At 37.7% G+C, this 18761-nt stretch overlaps 1 protein-coding gene across 15 annotated transcripts in view; it reads left to right on the top strand.

Annotated features, from left to right (window-relative positions):
* The window catches only part of AFG2A (AFG2 AAA ATPase homolog A), a 335445-nt gene that overhangs the window by 198018 nt on the left and 118666 nt on the right, over positions 1–18761 (top strand). Inside the window, exon 15 of one of the 15 annotated variants that reach the window (XM_055550558.1) lies at positions 15052–15126. The exons of 13 other annotated variants lie outside the window; for them this stretch is intronic. In XM_055550558.1, coding sequence (XP_055406533.1) covers positions 15052–15111 — 60 coding nt within the window. In that variant the 3' untranslated portion in view covers positions 15112–15126. Of the gene's footprint in view, positions 1–1476; positions 1973–15051; positions 15127–18761 lie in introns of those variants that run through there. One more of the 15 variants, XM_055550563.1, reaches the window with a different exon arrangement.

Raw genomic sequence — 18761 nt, 5'->3', positions numbered from 1 at the left:
TGGTTCAGTTCACTGTTTCTTAAGTTGCTCACTTCTGATAAGTACTACTTCCTATTTTTGAAGTAGACGTGCCAGAAGACTTTTATTAATAATATGTTGTCCTGTGAGTCCACATTACTAAAGCTGATATCCACATAGGGACAGATCGTTCTTTTCCAACTTTTTGCTAGCCAGCTTATATTTTAGAGATACTCCAAGTTTAAAATTGGGGACAGAGTATGAGGTCTCAGTGCTGCTGCTTTTGAATCTGTGTTCAGACGGTTGGTTGTCAAAAACTTCTTTGTGATTAATTTCCTCATATGAAACCACTGAAAACAGAAAGTCAGATCAGATCAGATCAGATCAGTCGCTCAGTCGTGTCCAACTCTTTGCGACCCCATGAATCGCAGCACGCCAGGCCTCCCTGTCCATCACCAACTCCCGGAGTTCACCCAGACTCACGTCCATCGAGTCAGTGATGCCATCCAGCCATCTCATCCTCTGTCATCCCCTTCTCTTGCCCCCAATCCCTCCCAGCATCAGAGTCTTTTCCAAAGAGTTAACTCTTCGCATGAGGTGGCCAAAGTACTGGAGTTTCAGCTTTAGCATCATTCCTTCCAAAGAAATCCCAGGGCTGATCTCCTTCAGAATGGACTGGTTGGATCTCCTTGCGGTCCAAGGGACTCTCAAGAGTCTTCTCCAACACCACAGTTCAAAAGCATCAATTCTTCGGCGCTCAGTTTTCTTGACAGCCCAACTCTCACCATCCATACATGACCACAGGAAAAACCATAGCCTTGACTAGACGGACCTTTGTTGGCAAAGTAATGTCTCTGCTTTTGAATATGCTATCTAGGTTGGTCATAACTTTCCTTCCAAGGAGTAAGCGTCTTTTAATTTCATGGCTGCAGTCACCACCTGTAGTGATTTTGGATCCCAGAAAAATAAAGTCTGACACTGTTTCCCCATCTATTTCCCATGAAGTGATGGGACCGGATGCCATGATCTTCGTTTTCTGAATGTTGAAACAGAAAGTAAATATATATAAAAGTAGAAAACTTAATGGTCAAATATTTGTCAAAGAAATGGAAATGATAATCAAAGCTCTCCCTAAATTCTACATACAAACACCTGAATAAACCTGATCTCAGGTGGCCTTGGCCTGTAGCAGCTTGAAGCAGATTTCAGTTCCTGGCCAGAGATTGAAGTCAGGCCTCAGCAATGAGGGCGTTGAATCCAAACCATGAGACCCGTGGCCAGTGACAAGGTCCTGGCCTGTCAGCTGTGTAGAAATGAATTCCACAGAGAGATGATGAGTAGTGAAACAAATGTTTTTAGGAAAAGAATGCTTGTGGATAGACACAGAGATGGTCTCAGAGAGTCATGCCCTAGTGGTATCAATAGTTTGAAGCACTTCAGTGGGGCATTTCTTTCAGGTTTCCTTTGGCCAATCACCTTGCTTTGCCTGCTTCTGAATCTGTATTTTGTATATCTTAGGGTCCTCTCAGGTGTGTGCATGCATCTCTTAGTCAAGACAGATTCTAGGAAAGAGGCCAATGGATAGTCAGCTTCACTTATTGTGAGGTGATGTCTCTTCTCTTTTGGACCTTCAAGGAGCCTTTCTGCACATGTGCAGTCAGGAAGGTCTCCTTGACTTGAGATTGAGGAATATGTGTTTTTTTTCTCTCTTATCTAGGCAGGGCTTCTCCTCTCCTCCTGCCATTTTGGAGTGTATCTGTCCACAGGGGATGAACTCTGGCTCCTCAGCCTGGGACTCATCCATCTCCTGCCTCAAACTGACATACCTCCCCAAGTTGAATGAGTTTTACAAAATACTTTTACCAAACTTTCAGGAGTTATACCTCCTGTCTCATGCAGGTTTGTTGTTGTTGTTGTTTTTAAAGGGGAGAGGGGTCGGGAGAATGGTGCCTGGCTAATTTTGTAAGACTTGTACAACCTTAATTCCAGAAGAATAGTAAAGAAAAGAAAATTATAGGTCCATCTCACAATGACAAGTGTGGGAATTTTAAATAAAATACTTGATACTTAACTTCCAACAGCAGATTTTTTTTTTTATATATAGTATTTATCTCTGGAGGGTGAAGATGGTTTAATATCAGAAGTATCAATGAAATCTGTTAATAGTGAACAAATATAATAAACAAAAAAAAGTTACATAATTATCTGAAAAAGCACTTAAAAAATATTTAACTCCAATTTGTGACTAAAGGTCTAAAAAACTAGGAAAAGAAGGAAACTTTACAAGCTTGATAAATGTAATATACTAAAACCTATAGCATGGCACCCCATGCCAGTACTCTTGCCTGGAAAATTCCCTGGATGGAGGAGCCTTGGTAGGCTGCAGTCCATGGGGTCACGAAGAGTCTGACACAACTGAGCGACTTCACTTTTACTTTTCACTTTCATGCATTGGAGAAGAAAACAGCAACCCACTCCAGTATTCTTGCCTGGAGGATCCCAGGGATGGGGGAGCCTGGTGGGCTGCCGTCTATGGGGTCGCACAGAGTCAGACACGACTGAAGCGACTTAGCAGCAGCAGCAGCAAAACCTATAGCAAACATCAAAACTTTAAACAAGCTTAAGATAAAGCAAGACAGTTATACCCACTAAGATATATTCTTGATATTGATCTGACTAATTCAAGAAGCACAAGCTGGAATCAAGATTGCCGGGAGAAATATCAATAACCTCAGATATGCAGATGACACCACCCTTATGGCAGAAAGTGAAGAGGAACTAAAGAGCCTCTTGATGAAAGTGAAAGAGGAGAGTGAAAAAGTTGGCTTAAAGCTCAACATTCAGAAAACTAAGATCCATGGCATCTGGTCCCATCACTTCATGGGAAATAGATGGGGAAACAGTGTCAGACTTTATTTTTCTGGGCTCCAAAATCACTGCAGATGGTGACTGCAGCCATGAAATTAAAAGACACTTACTCCTTGGAAGGAAAGTTATGACCAACCTAGATAGCATATTGAAAAGCAGAGACATTACTTTGCAAACAAAGGTCCGTCTAGTCAAGGCTATGGTTTTTCCTTTGGTCATGTATGGGTGTGCGAGTTGGACTGTGAAGAAGGCTGAGCACCGAAGAATTGATGCTTTTGAACTGTGGTGTTGGAGAAGACTCTTGAGAGTCCCTTGGACTCTTGAATAAATGAAGAGTTATAAAACATTCGTTGTGGGGCACATGACAACATAAGATGTCAATTCTCACCAAATGCAATTCTAATTAAAATTACAATGGGATTTTTTTTGAGGACTTCAATAAAATGACTATGATGAGCAACAAAAAAGTCCAGATATCTAATAAGTCTATTTGAAATGTATCTGGAAAAAAATTAACTTTTTATTTTTTTAACCAGATTTTAATTTATGTTAATAAAAGCAATTTGAAACAGGCAAAGAAACAGATAATCAGACTAATGAAACAGAGGTGAATACTCAGAAACAGATCCAAAGTGGAGAAGAGGTGTGTTGCTTAGTGGGTTCTTAGAAAAATGATTTATTAGATGAAAAAGGTGAAGTTGGGTCCCTGCTTCATATCATATACTATATATGAACTATGAAGAGAACGAAGACCAGCCTAAAAGTAACAGGTAAAAGTATAGAGTTAAAAGAAAATGTTAGAGAGTATCTTTGTGATTGTGGTATGTGAGAGAACTTAAACCCTTTCCTAAAAGCACAGGCTTTCAGGGATAAATTGGTAGCTTTACAATGTCGAAACTAAGGATTTGTGTTCAGTGAATTATAGGGTAAAGCAAAACTAACATTAGAGTTGCAGGTTGGAAGAAGATATCTGCAGTACTAAAGCCTGAAAGGAGATAAATATGTGAACTGTATGAGAAATGCTTGCAAAATTCATATATGTGTGTGTGAATTTATAATGTGTATATTATTTATATATATATAATATATATACCATATGTATGTGTGTATATATATACGGTGTATATATATGGTTTTTATAAGGTTATAAGGTTTATATATATTATATATATATAAATAATATATATACCATATATATGTGTGTGTGTATATATATATAAGCAAAGGTTATTACTAAACAATTCATGGAAAGGAATTCCTGAGCAGCTAAGTGTTTGGAGAGAGATGTTTATTTAACCTTTTAAGTAATTAGAGAAATGCCAATTAAAATATGAGTAGCATACCACTTACCACAGTAACATCTCATATACCACAAGTATGTGAGAAGAAAGTTTTGAAAAATCAGTAGGTAAATCAAAATATAGGTAAAAATTTGGAGTAGTGGGGACACTTCCTAGCTAATGCTGGGAATCTAGACTGCTGCAGTTGTTGAGTGGGCTTTCTCTAGCTGCGGTGAGCGGGAGCTACTCTCTCTAGTTGTGGTGCTCCGGACTTCTCACTGTGTTTGGATCTCACTGTGGTTTTCTTGTTTAGATCATGGGCTCTGGGGCACCACGGGCTTCAGTAGCCGCAGCACATGGACTCAGTAGTCGCAGCTCCCGGGCTCTAGAGCACAGGTCCAGTGGTTGTGGCGCACAGGCTTAGTTGCTCCATGGCGTTTGGCATCTTCCCAGATCAGGGATCAAACCCATGTCTCCTGCATTGGCATTTGGATTCTTCATCACTGAACCACCAGGGAAGCCCCCCTTTTTCTTTATTTACATCATTTTATAGACAGGCAAGGGAAGAAGTATCCTGTGATAGTTCATATTGACGTCACCAAATCTTGTTTTGTCATTTCTGTAATTACTTGAACCTATATTAACATCATAGGAGTAAGTATAGAACTTTTTAAAGCATTCAAAACCCTGAAATTTGTTTTTAGGGATAATTACTCTTTATTATATTACCTCTATAAATCCATGGCAGATCCCTATCTTTTATGGCCAATAATACAAAATCTCAATTGGTGAATTACTCTGGAATTCTGCTTATGAAAATATAACCCATGAAATCTCTGTATTGTATAAGATCTCTGTTTTCTTAGAGAGAAGTGACATTGTTTCTTATAGAAATTATTCAGACTTCTGAGTTTGATCTCTTGAAATGTCTGTGTTTCATCTCTAAAAATATTTAGCAAATTCCATTTGTTATATGTAGTTAGGATTAAGAAGGAACTGTCTTCTCAAAATTGTGTTGTACATAAATTGTCCAAATTCACATTTTCCTGTAAAGCAGTATTAAGAATGCTAGCTCACAGTCTCTTTGAAACTCATAATATGACTGACATGTTTGCAATAAGGAATGCTAGAAAAATAATACTCCTACAAGCATACGTAATAGTCTTTAATTCCACATGTCCCTGTACTTCTGTTAATACATGCACATAGGCTTCCCACAATTGCACTGGTCCATTCCAGATTCTGAAACTATTTACATTAAAATATGAGTAAAAAATGTTTGACCTACCTTTGATCTTATGAAACAGAGGGATCTAATGGACAGTGGTACAATATTATCCCTCTCCTCCCCTCCAGCCAGTTTTCCTTCCTAGACATAGGTATGTTTTCTATATCTCCTATACCCTCAGGCCCAAGATTAGAAAGCATGGTAAGAAGCCAAAAAGATTACTTTTAGAGGAACTTTTTTCTAGTTAGTGCACCTTGGGCCTTAAGCAGTTTTTCTTACAGATACTAGCAATCTGGGAGGAGTAAGATGAGAGCGGACAGGTTGCTGCTTCAGCTGAATAATGGAATGTGTTTCTTTGCAAACTCTTCAAATTGTCAACTCACATTCTTTAAGACTGTGTTTAATATACCCATATCAGAAACGGAACTTGACACACTTTTCTCTATACGGACCCACACATAATAAATGTCACCCTCTTGCAACTGCTAGAAGAATTAGTGCTTATAGCAGTGGACATTCTGTTAAAATCATTAACTTAAGATCATGTTCTGTACAGGGGAAATTTTATCAGAAAGGCTATAAGGTGTTTTAAGCATGTGATTCCAAAGGAAAGGAAAAACTAATAAAGAACTTCATAGTATAACCATTGATTTAACGATTTTACAGGCACAGTTTGAAACTAAAGTGATATTTTTTTTTAAGAATCTTTAGACACTGTGATGGTAAGAGACAGATTTCATATTTATAGAGGTTTGCATGTGGTACATTTGGCTTTAAAAGTAATTGTGTTTGGCACTGTAGTAGGAAGTCATCTACGGTGATGCTGACATCTAATACCAGGGTTTCTGGTAGCCATGGGCCAGAGTTTGGTTTGGTTTTCTGAGAAGGGGATTATATGTCTATTTAGGCAAGGTCAGTTCTTACTTTTGGAATTCATACTAAAACTCTCTATTCGATTCTTAGGTTTTTGTACATAATAGACAAACAGTAAATACCGTGATTCTCCAAACAGAGAAATTCCTGAGAATATAGATGTTTAAAACCTGAAATCAGTTGACCTTAAAACATTTCAGTGTGTTGAAGGAGAAAAGGATATTGTCTTAATTCCCCCTTTACAAAGAAGTTTTGACTACATTTAAAAATTGTGTTTATTACCTGATATACCAGGAGTGTACGGCTGGTATTCTTTTTCTTCCTATGTCTCAGTATCTCTGTTTTTCTTTAAAGCAAGGTCAGCAAACATTTTTTTGTAAGGGCCCAGAGAGTAAATACTTTAAGGCTGCATATGGTTTCTTTTGGGGCTTCCCCAGTGGCTCAGCAGTAAAAATCCACTGCAGTGCCAGAGCGGCAGCAGACCTAGGTTCGATCCCCAGGTTGGGAAGGTCCCCTGGAGTAGGGCATGGCAACCCACTCCAGTAGTCTTGTCTGGAGAATCCCACGGACAGAGGAACCTGGCAGGCTATAGTCCATAGAGTTGCAAGGAGTCGAATATGACTGAAGTGACTTAGCATGGCAGCATAGTCTCTCTTGCATCTCTCTTAGTTCCACTGTCCTTTTCCGCATCTCTCTCCTAATCTGTTACAACCTTTTAAAACTGTCAAAACCTTTGTTACCTTGAGTGGCCTATGAAAATAGATTTGATCCCGTTTTAATTGAGTCCTCAGTTCTAGACCCAGTTCTGTCCCACACACACTTGTGATTGTTGGCAGTTGGTATGATTGGCTTATCTTACCTTTTTATGTATATAACCTAATAGTCTTTTCCAACTTTCAGAATCTGTGAACTGCCTATACACTTGCTTTTGTTCTTTCATTTTAGATACACAGTTTATTAATTGCAGAAAAGTTTGGTTGTGCTTCAATTAAATTTCATAATGCTTAGATTAGAATTATCTAGAGCCAAGCCATCTAGCATGTGAACTCAAGTGTCAGAAATTCTGAATTTGAATCTTTTTTTTTTTCCACCACTTATTAGGCTCTTGTGGTCTCAAGCAAGCCACCAAACCACTCTGACTTTCAATTTCCTCTTCATCAAATTTAGGAAATGACACCAACTCTGCCAGCCTCTTAAAGCTGCTTAATTTTCTAATTGAAATGTAGATACTGAAAATGCTTTGTAAACTACAAAACATAAAATCATCAGTATGTATCATTCTTTTAAGCTCCATGCTTTTATAACGGTGAATTTCCCCTTATAAACTTTACTATAGAAAAATATTTTTTCTTAAAACTACTAGCTTAAATGACAGTAGCCAAAAGGACCAATAAAGTCTTCTCAGTTTAACATCTGGAAAATGACTAGTCAAGGCAGCAGTAGCTTTTTATAGTATCAGATGCTCTCGAGTATAGATAAGGCAGTTTCTAATATAGTGCCTTGCACATAGTAGCCACTCAAACATTTGCTAACTTTCTGTAGGACCTTAGTCCGCAAAGGCATCAGATGGTCCTATTTCCCTTTCAGCTGTAAATAATTACGTTTTTATACTTACAGTATTAAACTTTGGGCCCTCCTTCTTTCATAGCTGTTGTTAAAGAAATTCTTCACAGATGTTTGCTCCATTCCCTCAATGATTCTCTTTTTCTATTTTCCTTCTTCTAGGATAGGAGAATGAAAAGAAAAATATTCCCTGAGACTAGATAGGTTTTGTCTAATTAAAAGGGAGTTAATTCCCAGTTTACTTTTTTTCCTTAACCCCCTCCCATCAGTTATTTTCATCAAAAGGCTCTTTAAACCAATTTTCAAGTAATAAAATCTATGCCTTGATTAATGAAAGTTGATCTGGGTGGAGGCAGGTGGGAAGGAGACTCCCTAGAAATCTGAGATGGATTTCTCAGACTTATTTGGTTTTGTGTTATATATACCCTACAGGGAAAGAAACCAAAATAACCTAGTGCAGTAACCCCCAAGCCTGGCTTTACATCAGAATCACTAGAGAAACTGAAAAACCAAGGATTTCCTGGCCCTGTCTTAGACTTACTGAAGTAGAATCTTTGAGAGGGTCAGGCCTGGGAATCCGTACTTTTAAAAAGATACAGCCAGGTTTGAAAACCAGTGGAGTAGTTACTCCTGTGGTCTGTAGAGTAGTAGGACAGATGTAAGTTTAAACTCTGGCTCTATTATTTATACTTCTTATATGAATTTGAGCAAATTAGTCTCTCCAATAAAGTAAAGATAATAATAAAATTATATTTCAAGGATTAGCATGAGATATTTAGCATTTAAGTGCTTGGTACATAGCACTTAGTAAATTGTTTATCATTGTATATAACTATCTCACTGTTTTTCTGACAAATACTGTATTCCTTGGGAAAAAAGGTTAAACCAAAGTTAAATTTTGAATATAATCTTATTTGAATAGAAATTTATTTCTTGACAATCACAAATTAAATTAGTCATGCCACATGTGACTTTTCTACATCTCATTAATAGAAATATATATTCACTCTGAAGTTTTCTTTTGAAAACTTGATACTTTTTACAGCAGTAATTCGTACATGTTGCTAATAGGCCAAGTGGACAAGTCATGTCTATTTGGTGACATGTCTATTTAGAATTCAACCCAATGCAGTAAAAAAAATTGAAAAGAAAGAATGCAAAGTAATTTTGTGTTCACTGCTTGATTTTCATTAGGCTCAACCTGGTTTTTTTTTTTTCCTAAGACCATAGTCTCAACTGAGCCTGGGGATGCTGGTGCATACAAGACTATGATACAAACATGGCAATTTTAGCAAATATTTACTTTTCTTTAAAAATATGAGTTTAAGTACTATACCAGAAAGAAATGATATCAGTATTTTATATGTGCTGAAATAACTATCTGTACAGACTGCTACACAGATACTGTAACATCCTAAATATTATGAGATTCTTTAAAAATATTTATCCTTTATGTTTGTTTATATGTAAAATAAAAATAAGTCTTATGAAATGTAAGAGTGCTTCATCCGGTACTTCTCATATCATGCTAAGTATTGTCTTACTATTTTAAAAGCTGATTTGCCCCGTAGTTTAGATGTGTTCCCTGGTGGCTCAGAGGTTAAAGCAGATGCCTCCAATGCGGGAGACCCGGGTTCGATCCTTGGGTTGGGAAGATACCCTGGCACAGGAAATGGCAACCCACTCCAGTGTTCTCACCTGGAGAATCCCATGGATGGAGGAGCCTGTAGGCCACAGTCCATGGGGTTGCAAAGAGTTGGACACGACTGAATGGCTTCACTTTCATTTTCACTTTGGATGTGTTCTATGAAACACTGAACAGCTACCACGGTTATGTATTGCTTAGAATAACCCTTCCAGTAAGGTCTAGGGTAGCCATTTCTGAAGTGACAGTGAGCAATGAAAGGTTATCATTTAAAATAGCCTATTATGTTGGTTCTTTGGTTAGAATGAAATTCCCAGTAATAGCCATGTAAATTATAGCATTGTATTAATAAGCTGAATTTGGCCAAGTTTTGGCCATATCCCCAAGATGGATTCTTAGAGAGTATTTATTATTAAACATTGAAAGTCACAAATTCATGATGAGTATAATGCCAAAATTTCCATAGATTTTAGTAATTAATAGCATAGTTTTCTAAGAATCCTGATATAAGGATTATTTTGGTGACAGATCATTCATGCATTTCTGTTTTACTGACAGCAGTACGACTGAACCTGGTAATGTATTGATTCATCTTAGGTGGATATTATGACTCCTGAATGATTAACGTAAGGGATGATTTTAGCATAAGCAATGGAGAAGTTGGGTAGAAATTATTAACAATAGAAGTTTTACTTCTTCAAAATAGTGGCTTTTCAGAATATGAGGCAGTTTTTCATTATTGTGGCCTGCCTTATGTAGCTTTTAAATTGAAGTGGAGTCACTCAGTCATGTCTGACTCTGCGACCCCATGGACTGTACCCTACCTGGTTTCTGTGTCCATGGGATTTTCCAGGCAAGAATACTGGAGTGGGTTGCCATTCCCTTCTCCAGGATATCTTCCTGACCCAGGGCTTGAACCCGGGTCTCCCGCATTGTAAGCAGACACTTTACTGTCTGAGCCACCAGGGAAGTCCCTTTTTTAGGTAGCTTTTAGAGTTTAGTAAACAGCTATTAATATAACCTATTCTAATAGAATTGGTAGACCTGTGAAACCTGGATGCCTTATGTTCTTAAAAAGTAATGGGTTCTTCTAATTTGTAAGGTTTAGTTTGCTAAAATCTAATAACCTTGTAAAAGATAACATTTTTTGTTTGAATTCTAGTTTGTCTAATCAAATGCTTTCAATCATGGCTTGTAGTTTTCCTGAAAAGTATTCGCCATTAGTATCATACAGGAAAATAATGAAAACTATATTCCTAAACATATACGTTGTTTGGGATGTGAGGTATAAACCCCTAGGGATGTGCCTGAGAAGATACCTTAATCGTAAGGAGAGTACCATATGCTGTTCTTTGGCCTTTCAAAGAATGAATGTACATTCAAAGGTGCTCTGGCACGTGAAAGAAGTGTGAGGCAGGCTGAACTACCTAAAAGACTACACTCATCGCAGTGCTTCCTAGACACTGCTTTTTGAGGAAAGGAAAAAGGAAGTGTTTCATATGAAGTAAAAGACTTGGGAAGAAGAAACATCCATGATTTTCTGAGTGCCTCTTATATTTTCATTGCTTTTTAAATAAGAAGAAGGCAAATACATATAAATGACCAAAAATACAAATGACCACAAGAGAGGAGTCAGGGCTCAGTCTACTTTGTTTTTACATCCGTTTTTTTATGGCGTGCATTTGTGTTTACAGTATTCTCTGAAACAAACCTCCCATAATCACTTTTTTGGTAACTTCTTTACCATTCGTTGTCTCACTTTTATGAAGTGGTTTGCATTAATTTGCATTTATAATCATTCCCTAAAATCATTCTAGAATGATTGAAACCACTTATAAAAAAGAAAATATTGAGGGTATCTGTTGGCTTAGGGTGTTACTTATGATTGCTGAATTTTGCTTTTGACCAAGAGTATATTGACATTTACATTCAGAAATATATCATTTTCTTTTTGTAATTAGAATACATATGGAGATAATAGTCTTTATTAATAATATTAATAAATATTATTTTGAATATTAATACATATCATTTTGAATGTTAATACATATTATTTTGAATATTTCTCTTTGAAGCTTAGAAAATTTGGGCATCAAAGGTAGATTTATTGCTGATTATACCCAATAATAAGGGATCTTCCTTCATAGCTCAGTTGGTAAAGAATCTGCCTGAAAGGCAGGAGACCCAGGTTCAATCCCTGAGTCCAGAAGATCCCCTGGAGAAGGAAATGGCAACCCACTCCAGTATTCTTGCCTGGAGAATCCCATAGATGGAGGAGCCTGGCAGGCTACAGTCCATGGGGTCGCAGGAGTCGGACACAACTTAGCGACTAAACCACCACCACAATACATAAAAATTGTATCATTTGTACCATTTATATCTAAACTAAAATAATTCTTCAGAACTCTATGCCCTAGAGAAAAAGAGACTGAACTCTAGTCTTTAAATTTATGCTTCTGGATTTTAAGAAAAAAGGAAGGAAATAAAATTACTATTTTATTCTTAATATTTTATTTTATTTCCTATTATTAAATATATACAGCACAGTATTATATAGTGCATATAAATTTAATAATCTATATTTAGGGGGATTGCATATTCTAGTATCTGTTCCTTAATAGAATAAGTACATTCTTAAAAAATTTGCTCTACAACAACTTTCTATTTATTATATTCCCTGTGGCTCAGACAGTAAAGTGTCTGCCTTTACTGGGAGACACTAGTTCGATCGAACTGGAGACCCAGGTTCAATCCCTGGTCAGGAAGATCCTCTGGGGAAGGAAATGGCAAGCCACTCCAGTACTCTTGCCTGGAACCTGGTAGGCTACAGTCCATGGCGTCGCAAAGAGTTGGACAGGACTGAATGACTTCACTTTCTCTTTCTTCCCAGAGATTTCCATTATACTATTAAAATTGTAAACCACTTTTTCTATTTCTGACACTAACTATCATAAAATCACATTTGTTTTTAAACATCTGTATTCTTAAAAGCAATAGTTCTCCCATAAGATATTAACAGTGTTGAAATATTAATAGCGTTTTTTCAGTGTACTCAAGACCACAGTCTTTGGCAGATTGTCATTCTCGTCTTTCTTCACAAACTGTTCTCCAGTCATGGATAATCATATGAGCTTTAGTGATTAGGCTACGCTGATGGCTGGTGTGGAACTGCACTGCCACTTCAAATGTCTCCACGTTAACAGTGTTTTTTCATCTTAGCCGTTTTCCTTCTTTAAACCTTACTATCTTCTCCAAAAGTCTTGATTTAGACATCTTTTAACATGTTGATCTTAAAAAATAATTCTGTTTTAATAGAGTATCTATTATATATGAATCATAAAAGCATCATTTTATAGGTAGGCATCCTAATAGTCATAAATGTTGTATTGGGCCCCAGAATTCTGTAATCAGTTAGTTCTTGTTCTATAATGTTGAGGCAATTGACAAGTTCCCAAAATGTGAGTTTTAACAAGTGAATTTACATTCATTATTCCTAAAGATATGTCCTTCTTATAGTACTAAGTGTATGAGATAATTTCTTTGAAACATGATGAACCAACTACATTTGGTAGTTAAGGCTGTCACAGTCTATGTCAGCCTTCTTCCCTGGGTTACATTTTCCCTTATCTCCAAGGACTTTTCTTTGGAATTTTTATCTTTGGCCTCAAGAAACATGGTGTTGCTTCAGGTTAACTCAGCACCCAAGCACACCTGGGTGGTAAGCAGTTGGAGAAAGATTAAGAAATGATGGGACTGTCATATAAACACTTCTCCAATCCCTCTTTATATGAAAAAAAAATGTCTTTTATTTGTCTTCCTAGTGGTTTCATTGTGACCCACATAATAATATGTGAAAAAGAGAACATCATTTAGATGATAGAAATAAAACATTCAGAGGCAAAGCGTCGAAACTGCTTATCATTCCCCAACTTTTCTTTGAGCACCATCCTGTGTTAAACCAGATTAATGTAAACTAGCAGAAAAGTAATATTAAATATGAGTACATGTGAATTTTCCTGGCCAGGCTTGTTTATTGGCTTCTTGATATAATTCCTGAATTTCAGAATCCAGACCTCAGCATGTACTTTAGATGAATGTTTTTAAAAATTTGAAATACAGAGAATATTATTATCTACTTGGTTACTGGATGTTAAAGTTCTGAAATACATCTATGTATAACATATTCTCTCCATTTTAATAATTCACCATGTAGAGAGGTATCTTAAGACCTTAAAGAAAGACTTGATCAGAGTTAAACCCTATACTTCCAATCCTTTGGTTCAGAAGAGTAGTTGCATACATATTTTCATGATTTTGTACATTTTGTATTCCCTTAATGGAATTCCTGCCTGCTGACAAGCTCTAGCTTATTCTGTAAAGCTTAGTACAGGTGTCATATCCCCTAAGGCAACTTCTGACCTTCCCACACTTAATCAAGTTGTTGTTTGCCTCCTTTGCACTCTCATCACTTTATGCACACTTACTGGAGCACTCTTTCTCAGTCACTAGATCTAAATTTCTTGAGGGCAGAGACCAGGTCTAATTATCTTTGTTTCTATTTAACCTGTATACAGTAGTTTATACCTAGTGTATGCTTAGTATGTGATTACTAAATACAAAGATAAATGACCATGGTAGGAATCAGTGACTCAATGAATCCAGTTATACCCTGAGCTCAGGAACACATGGTCCATCCTTAATATGTATATTTTAGGTGATTATCAATCTGTGAGCATTATTGGGTATACAATATCCATATTTACCCATAGGTTAATAGAGTTGCTAAAGAAAAAAATTGTAGATAATTAAGGAACAAAGTTAAAACAAAGCAAGAAGGTGACCCAGATCCTAGGCTAGACTGAAATTGCATTTTATAGTATTAAAACATATTAACAAATGAGCTGTTTTATTGAATATTAAATTATACCAACAAATACAACTATTTCTACTATGAGCAAGGCATTATGCCAAAGTTTGTTATGGGTTCTCTGTTATAGAAAAACTTTAACTTAGGTAGCAAGACATAAGCATATGAAAAGTGGTTATTGTATTGGTTTTGCCATACATCAACATGAATCCGCCAGGTGTGTACACGTATTGTAAAGTGATTAGCCTCTAATTTAAATAAATAAATTTAAATTTTTTTTAAAAAGTGGTTATATGCCTCTGCAGTTTTTAACATTAGTTCAAAATACAAGAGGTCATAAGAGATGCCAAATGATTTTACAGATCAGTTTAAAACCAGGAGAACTACTGTATTGATTCCTGGTCATCTTAATGGCATGACAAATAACAAATCACCATTCTCCATTTTAGGCAGCAGAAGTGCTGTACTGCAAAAATAACTAAAATTTGATATGGATTGTTTCACTAAAGTGGTGGTTTTCAACCAGAGGTGATTTTTCCCTCTAGAGACATTTGACAGCATCCAGAAACATTTTTGTTTGTGGTCTGTGAGCTGTGCTGTGCTTAGTCACTCAGTCCTGTCTGACTCTTTGAGACCTCATGGACTGTAGCCCACCAGGCTCCTCTGTCCATGGGGATTCTCCAGGCAAGAATACTGGAGTGGGTTGCCATGCCCTCCTCCAAGGGATCTTCCCAACCCAGGGACTGAACCTAGGTCTGCCTCATTGCAGGAGTATTCTTTACCATCTGAGCCACCAGGGAAGCTGTGTAGAGACCAGGGATGGTGCTAAACATTCTGTGATGCACAGGATTGTTCCGCCATGACAAAGAATACTATGGACCAAAATGTTAGCATGGCTGCGATTGAGAAACCCTGCTCAGTGGTGCAGTATAAAAACTCTTTTGTATTTTCCTTTCCTTTTACAGGAAATTTTATTCATCTGTAATTATTTCTATTTTGTTCATTGTTTATCATCTGCTCAGTTGTAAGTTTACCACAAGTGAGACCAGGAGCATACCCCCAGGGAACAGACCACACCGTAATTCAGTTCCTCATAAGTTGTTTCCTAGAAGAGCCTCCTTTTCTTTCTGCTAGAACCCTTCAGATGCCTTTTTTTTTTTTAAGGCTTTTCCAGCCCATACTAACACCAGAAGTCTCCAACTTATACAGATCACATTCAGACCGAGTTTATAACCACAAGGTAGAAGTGCCCACAAATACTAAGATAGACTCTCCAAGGTGGCCATACCCTGAACAAGCTTTCTGCCACTATTTTTTTCCCTCTAGTGTTTCTCTCACTTTGACAACTGCTTCAGCCTTCATTCCTGATCTTTGCCTTCCCTTTGCCTGCGCTGACTTGTTGCCTGGATTGCTTCTGTGAGTTTGATCTGGACTAATTTTAATCTTAGCCATTTGCTAAGATCGGTTGAATATTGGAAATGCCCTCTTCCTAGGCAGCAGTCCCAGGATATTGTAACAATACTGTGATTATTCTCTTTTTTCAAAAATGCACACTGGTTTAAATGTTTAAGAGATGGGGAAGACAAGGTCTTGATGATGTGCACACTAACGTAACAGCTGAAGTGGTGGCTCTATATCTCTGCTTCAGTAATAGCACTCTTGGCATTAATCCACTATCCAAATTAATTCCAGAAAAGTATGTGTCACATTTTGTTTCACCAGTTTTCCATCTCAGCATTAAAGATGAAGACAAAAAACAAAGCAGTGTGCTTTATGTATCTAACCTCATCTAATTTCATAGTCATGGCCAGATTCCACAAGAGATGAATAGAGGATATTGAGGTATCAGTTTTCTTGTTAGATTTCCATCTTTGCTGTGTACGTTTAATAGAGCCAGCAGAATGAGAAAGGGTCTGAAGGGTACCTCTGTCTTTGCTTCCTCCTCCAGTGAAAGCACTTCCTGTCATAGATAGTGGACAAGGGTTAATAATAGCAGTATTCACAGGAATAAAAGAATAGCTATGCATGAAGGAAATCAGGTGTTCCTATAGGTGTGTTTATCAGAATTCTAACTTCTGTACTATGTAGTAGTGTTTGGAACATTTGTTGTTCATGTTTTATAGAATACCTGATTTCATTGTGTAATAAGAATGTTAATATGCCAGTTTCGAGATGAACACTGCCTCAGGTTTCAAGATCTGTGCTTACACCTAGGTGTCAACCCTTTCACTGTGACGCTACAGAGGAGCTCCATCTGTCACCTGAAAGCTGTCTGAAAGAGTTGTTGTTCAGTCACTCAGTCGTGTCCGACTCTTTGCGACCCCATGGACATGCCAAGCCTCCCTGTCCTTCACCATCTCCCAGAGCTTGCTCAAACTCATGTCCATTGAGTTGGTGATGCCATCCAACCATCTCATCCTCTGTTAATCCCCTTCTCCTCCTGCCTTCAATCTTTCCCAGCATCAGGGTCTTTTCCAATGAGTTGGCTCTTCACATCAGGTGGCCAAAAGATTGGAGCTTCAGCTTCAGCATCACTCTTTCCAATGAATATTCAGTATTGATTTCCTTTAGGATTGACTGGTTCGATCTCCTTGCCAGCCAAGGGACTCTCAAGAGTCTTCTCCAGCGCAACAGTTCAAAAGCATTGATTCTTCAGTGCTCAGCTTTCTTTATGGTCCAACTCACACATCCATACATGACTACTGAAAACAACCATAGCTTTGACTAGACAGACCTTTGTCAGATCTTGTCTCAAAGAGTACAGAGGTTGAAAAAATTGCTCCCATGTAAAACTTTACAGAGATGTCACTTTCTGCCTATTACTCTAATAAATGCCCTCATCTTGCTATCTAGGAAGCACCTTTCATGGACTGCTACCTTCTGGTAGATACGTATCAACCACATGCAATTTGACAGAAAAATTCACAAAAGTTAAGATATGAGGATTCCATTTTCAGTTAGTCATTTAAAAAGTGAAAATACAATTTGATTCATACAAGTAATATAGATCCTGTCATTAGATATTTTTGTCAAGTATTATCAGCAACACAATGTGTCACTTCTATGAGAAGTGACCTTTGGGTAAAGGAGCTGATCGTACCCTCCTCAACTCATCCGGGGCTCTTTTTTTCTTTCAGAACTCCCTGGAGGCAGAAAGGTTCCAACGTACCTACTGTACCAGGCAATAAGCTGACAGAAAAAGTTTCGCCCCTAAAGGGGAGCCTGCAGTTGGCTCATGTGACTAAGCCTCTTAATGAGTCAGCTCTTTGCATCAGGTGGCCAAAGTATTTGAGTTTCGTCTTCAACATCAGTCCTTCCAATGAACACCCAGGACTGATCTCCTTTAAGATGAACTGGTTGGATCTCCTTGCAGTCCAAGGGACTCTCAAGAGTCTTCTCCAACACCACAGTTCAAAAGTATCAATTCTTCAGCACTCAGCTTTCTTTATAGTCCAACTCTCACATCCATACATGACCACTGGAAAAACCATAGCCTTGACTAGACGGACCTTTGTTGGTCAAAGTAATGTCTCTGCTTTTTAATAATGCTGTCTAGTTTGGTCATAACTTTTCTTCCAAAGAGTAAGTGTCTTTTAATTTCATGGCTGCAATCACCATCTGCAGTGATTTTGGAGCCCAAAAAAATAGTCAGCCACTGTTTCCCTATCTATTTGCCATGAAGTGATGGGACCAGATGCCATGAGCCAACTTTTTCACTCTCCATTTTCACTTTCATCAAGAGGCTTTTGAGTTCCTCTTCACTTTCTGCCATAAGGGTGGTGTCATCTGCATATCTGAGGTTATTGATATTTCTCCCAGCAATCTTGATTCCAGCTTGTGTTTCTTCCAGTCCAGTGTTTCTCATGATGTACTCTGCATATAAGTTAAATAAGCAGGGTGACAATATACAGCCTTGATGTACTCCTTTTCCTATTTGGAACCACTCTGTTGTTCCATGTCCAGTTCTAACTGTTGCTTCCTGACCTGCATACAGGTTTCTCAAGAGGCAGGTCAGGTGGTCTGGTATTCCCATCTCTTTCAGAATTTTCCACAGTTTATTGTAATCCACACAGTCAAAGGCTTTGGCATAGTCAATAAAGCAGAAATAGGTGTTTTTCTGGAACTCTTTTGCTTTTTCGATGATCCAGCGGATGTTGGCAATTTGATCTCTGGTTCCTCTGCCTTTTCTAAAACCAGTTTGAACATCTGGAGGTTCACAGTTCACATATTGCTGCTTGGAGAATTTTGAGCATTACTTTACTAGCATGTAAGATGAGTGCAATTGTGCGGTAGTTTGAGCATTCTTTGGCATTGCCTTTCTTTTGGGATTGGAATGAAAACTGACCTTTTCCCGTCCTGTGGCCACTGCTGAGTTTTCCAAATTTGCTGGCATATTGAGTGTAGCACTTTCACAGCATCATCTTTCAGGATTTGAAATAGCTCAACTGGAATTCCATCACCTCCACTAGCTTTGTTCGT

This window comes from Bubalus kerabau, chromosome 16 (assembly GCF_029407905.1).
Source record: "Bubalus kerabau isolate K-KA32 ecotype Philippines breed swamp buffalo chromosome 16, PCC_UOA_SB_1v2, whole genome shotgun sequence".
Taxonomy (NCBI): Eukaryota; Metazoa; Chordata; class Mammalia; order Artiodactyla; family Bovidae; genus Bubalus; species Bubalus kerabau.
The sequence above is the reverse complement of the archived record's forward strand: the minus strand, read 5'-3'. Positions and strand labels throughout refer to the sequence as shown.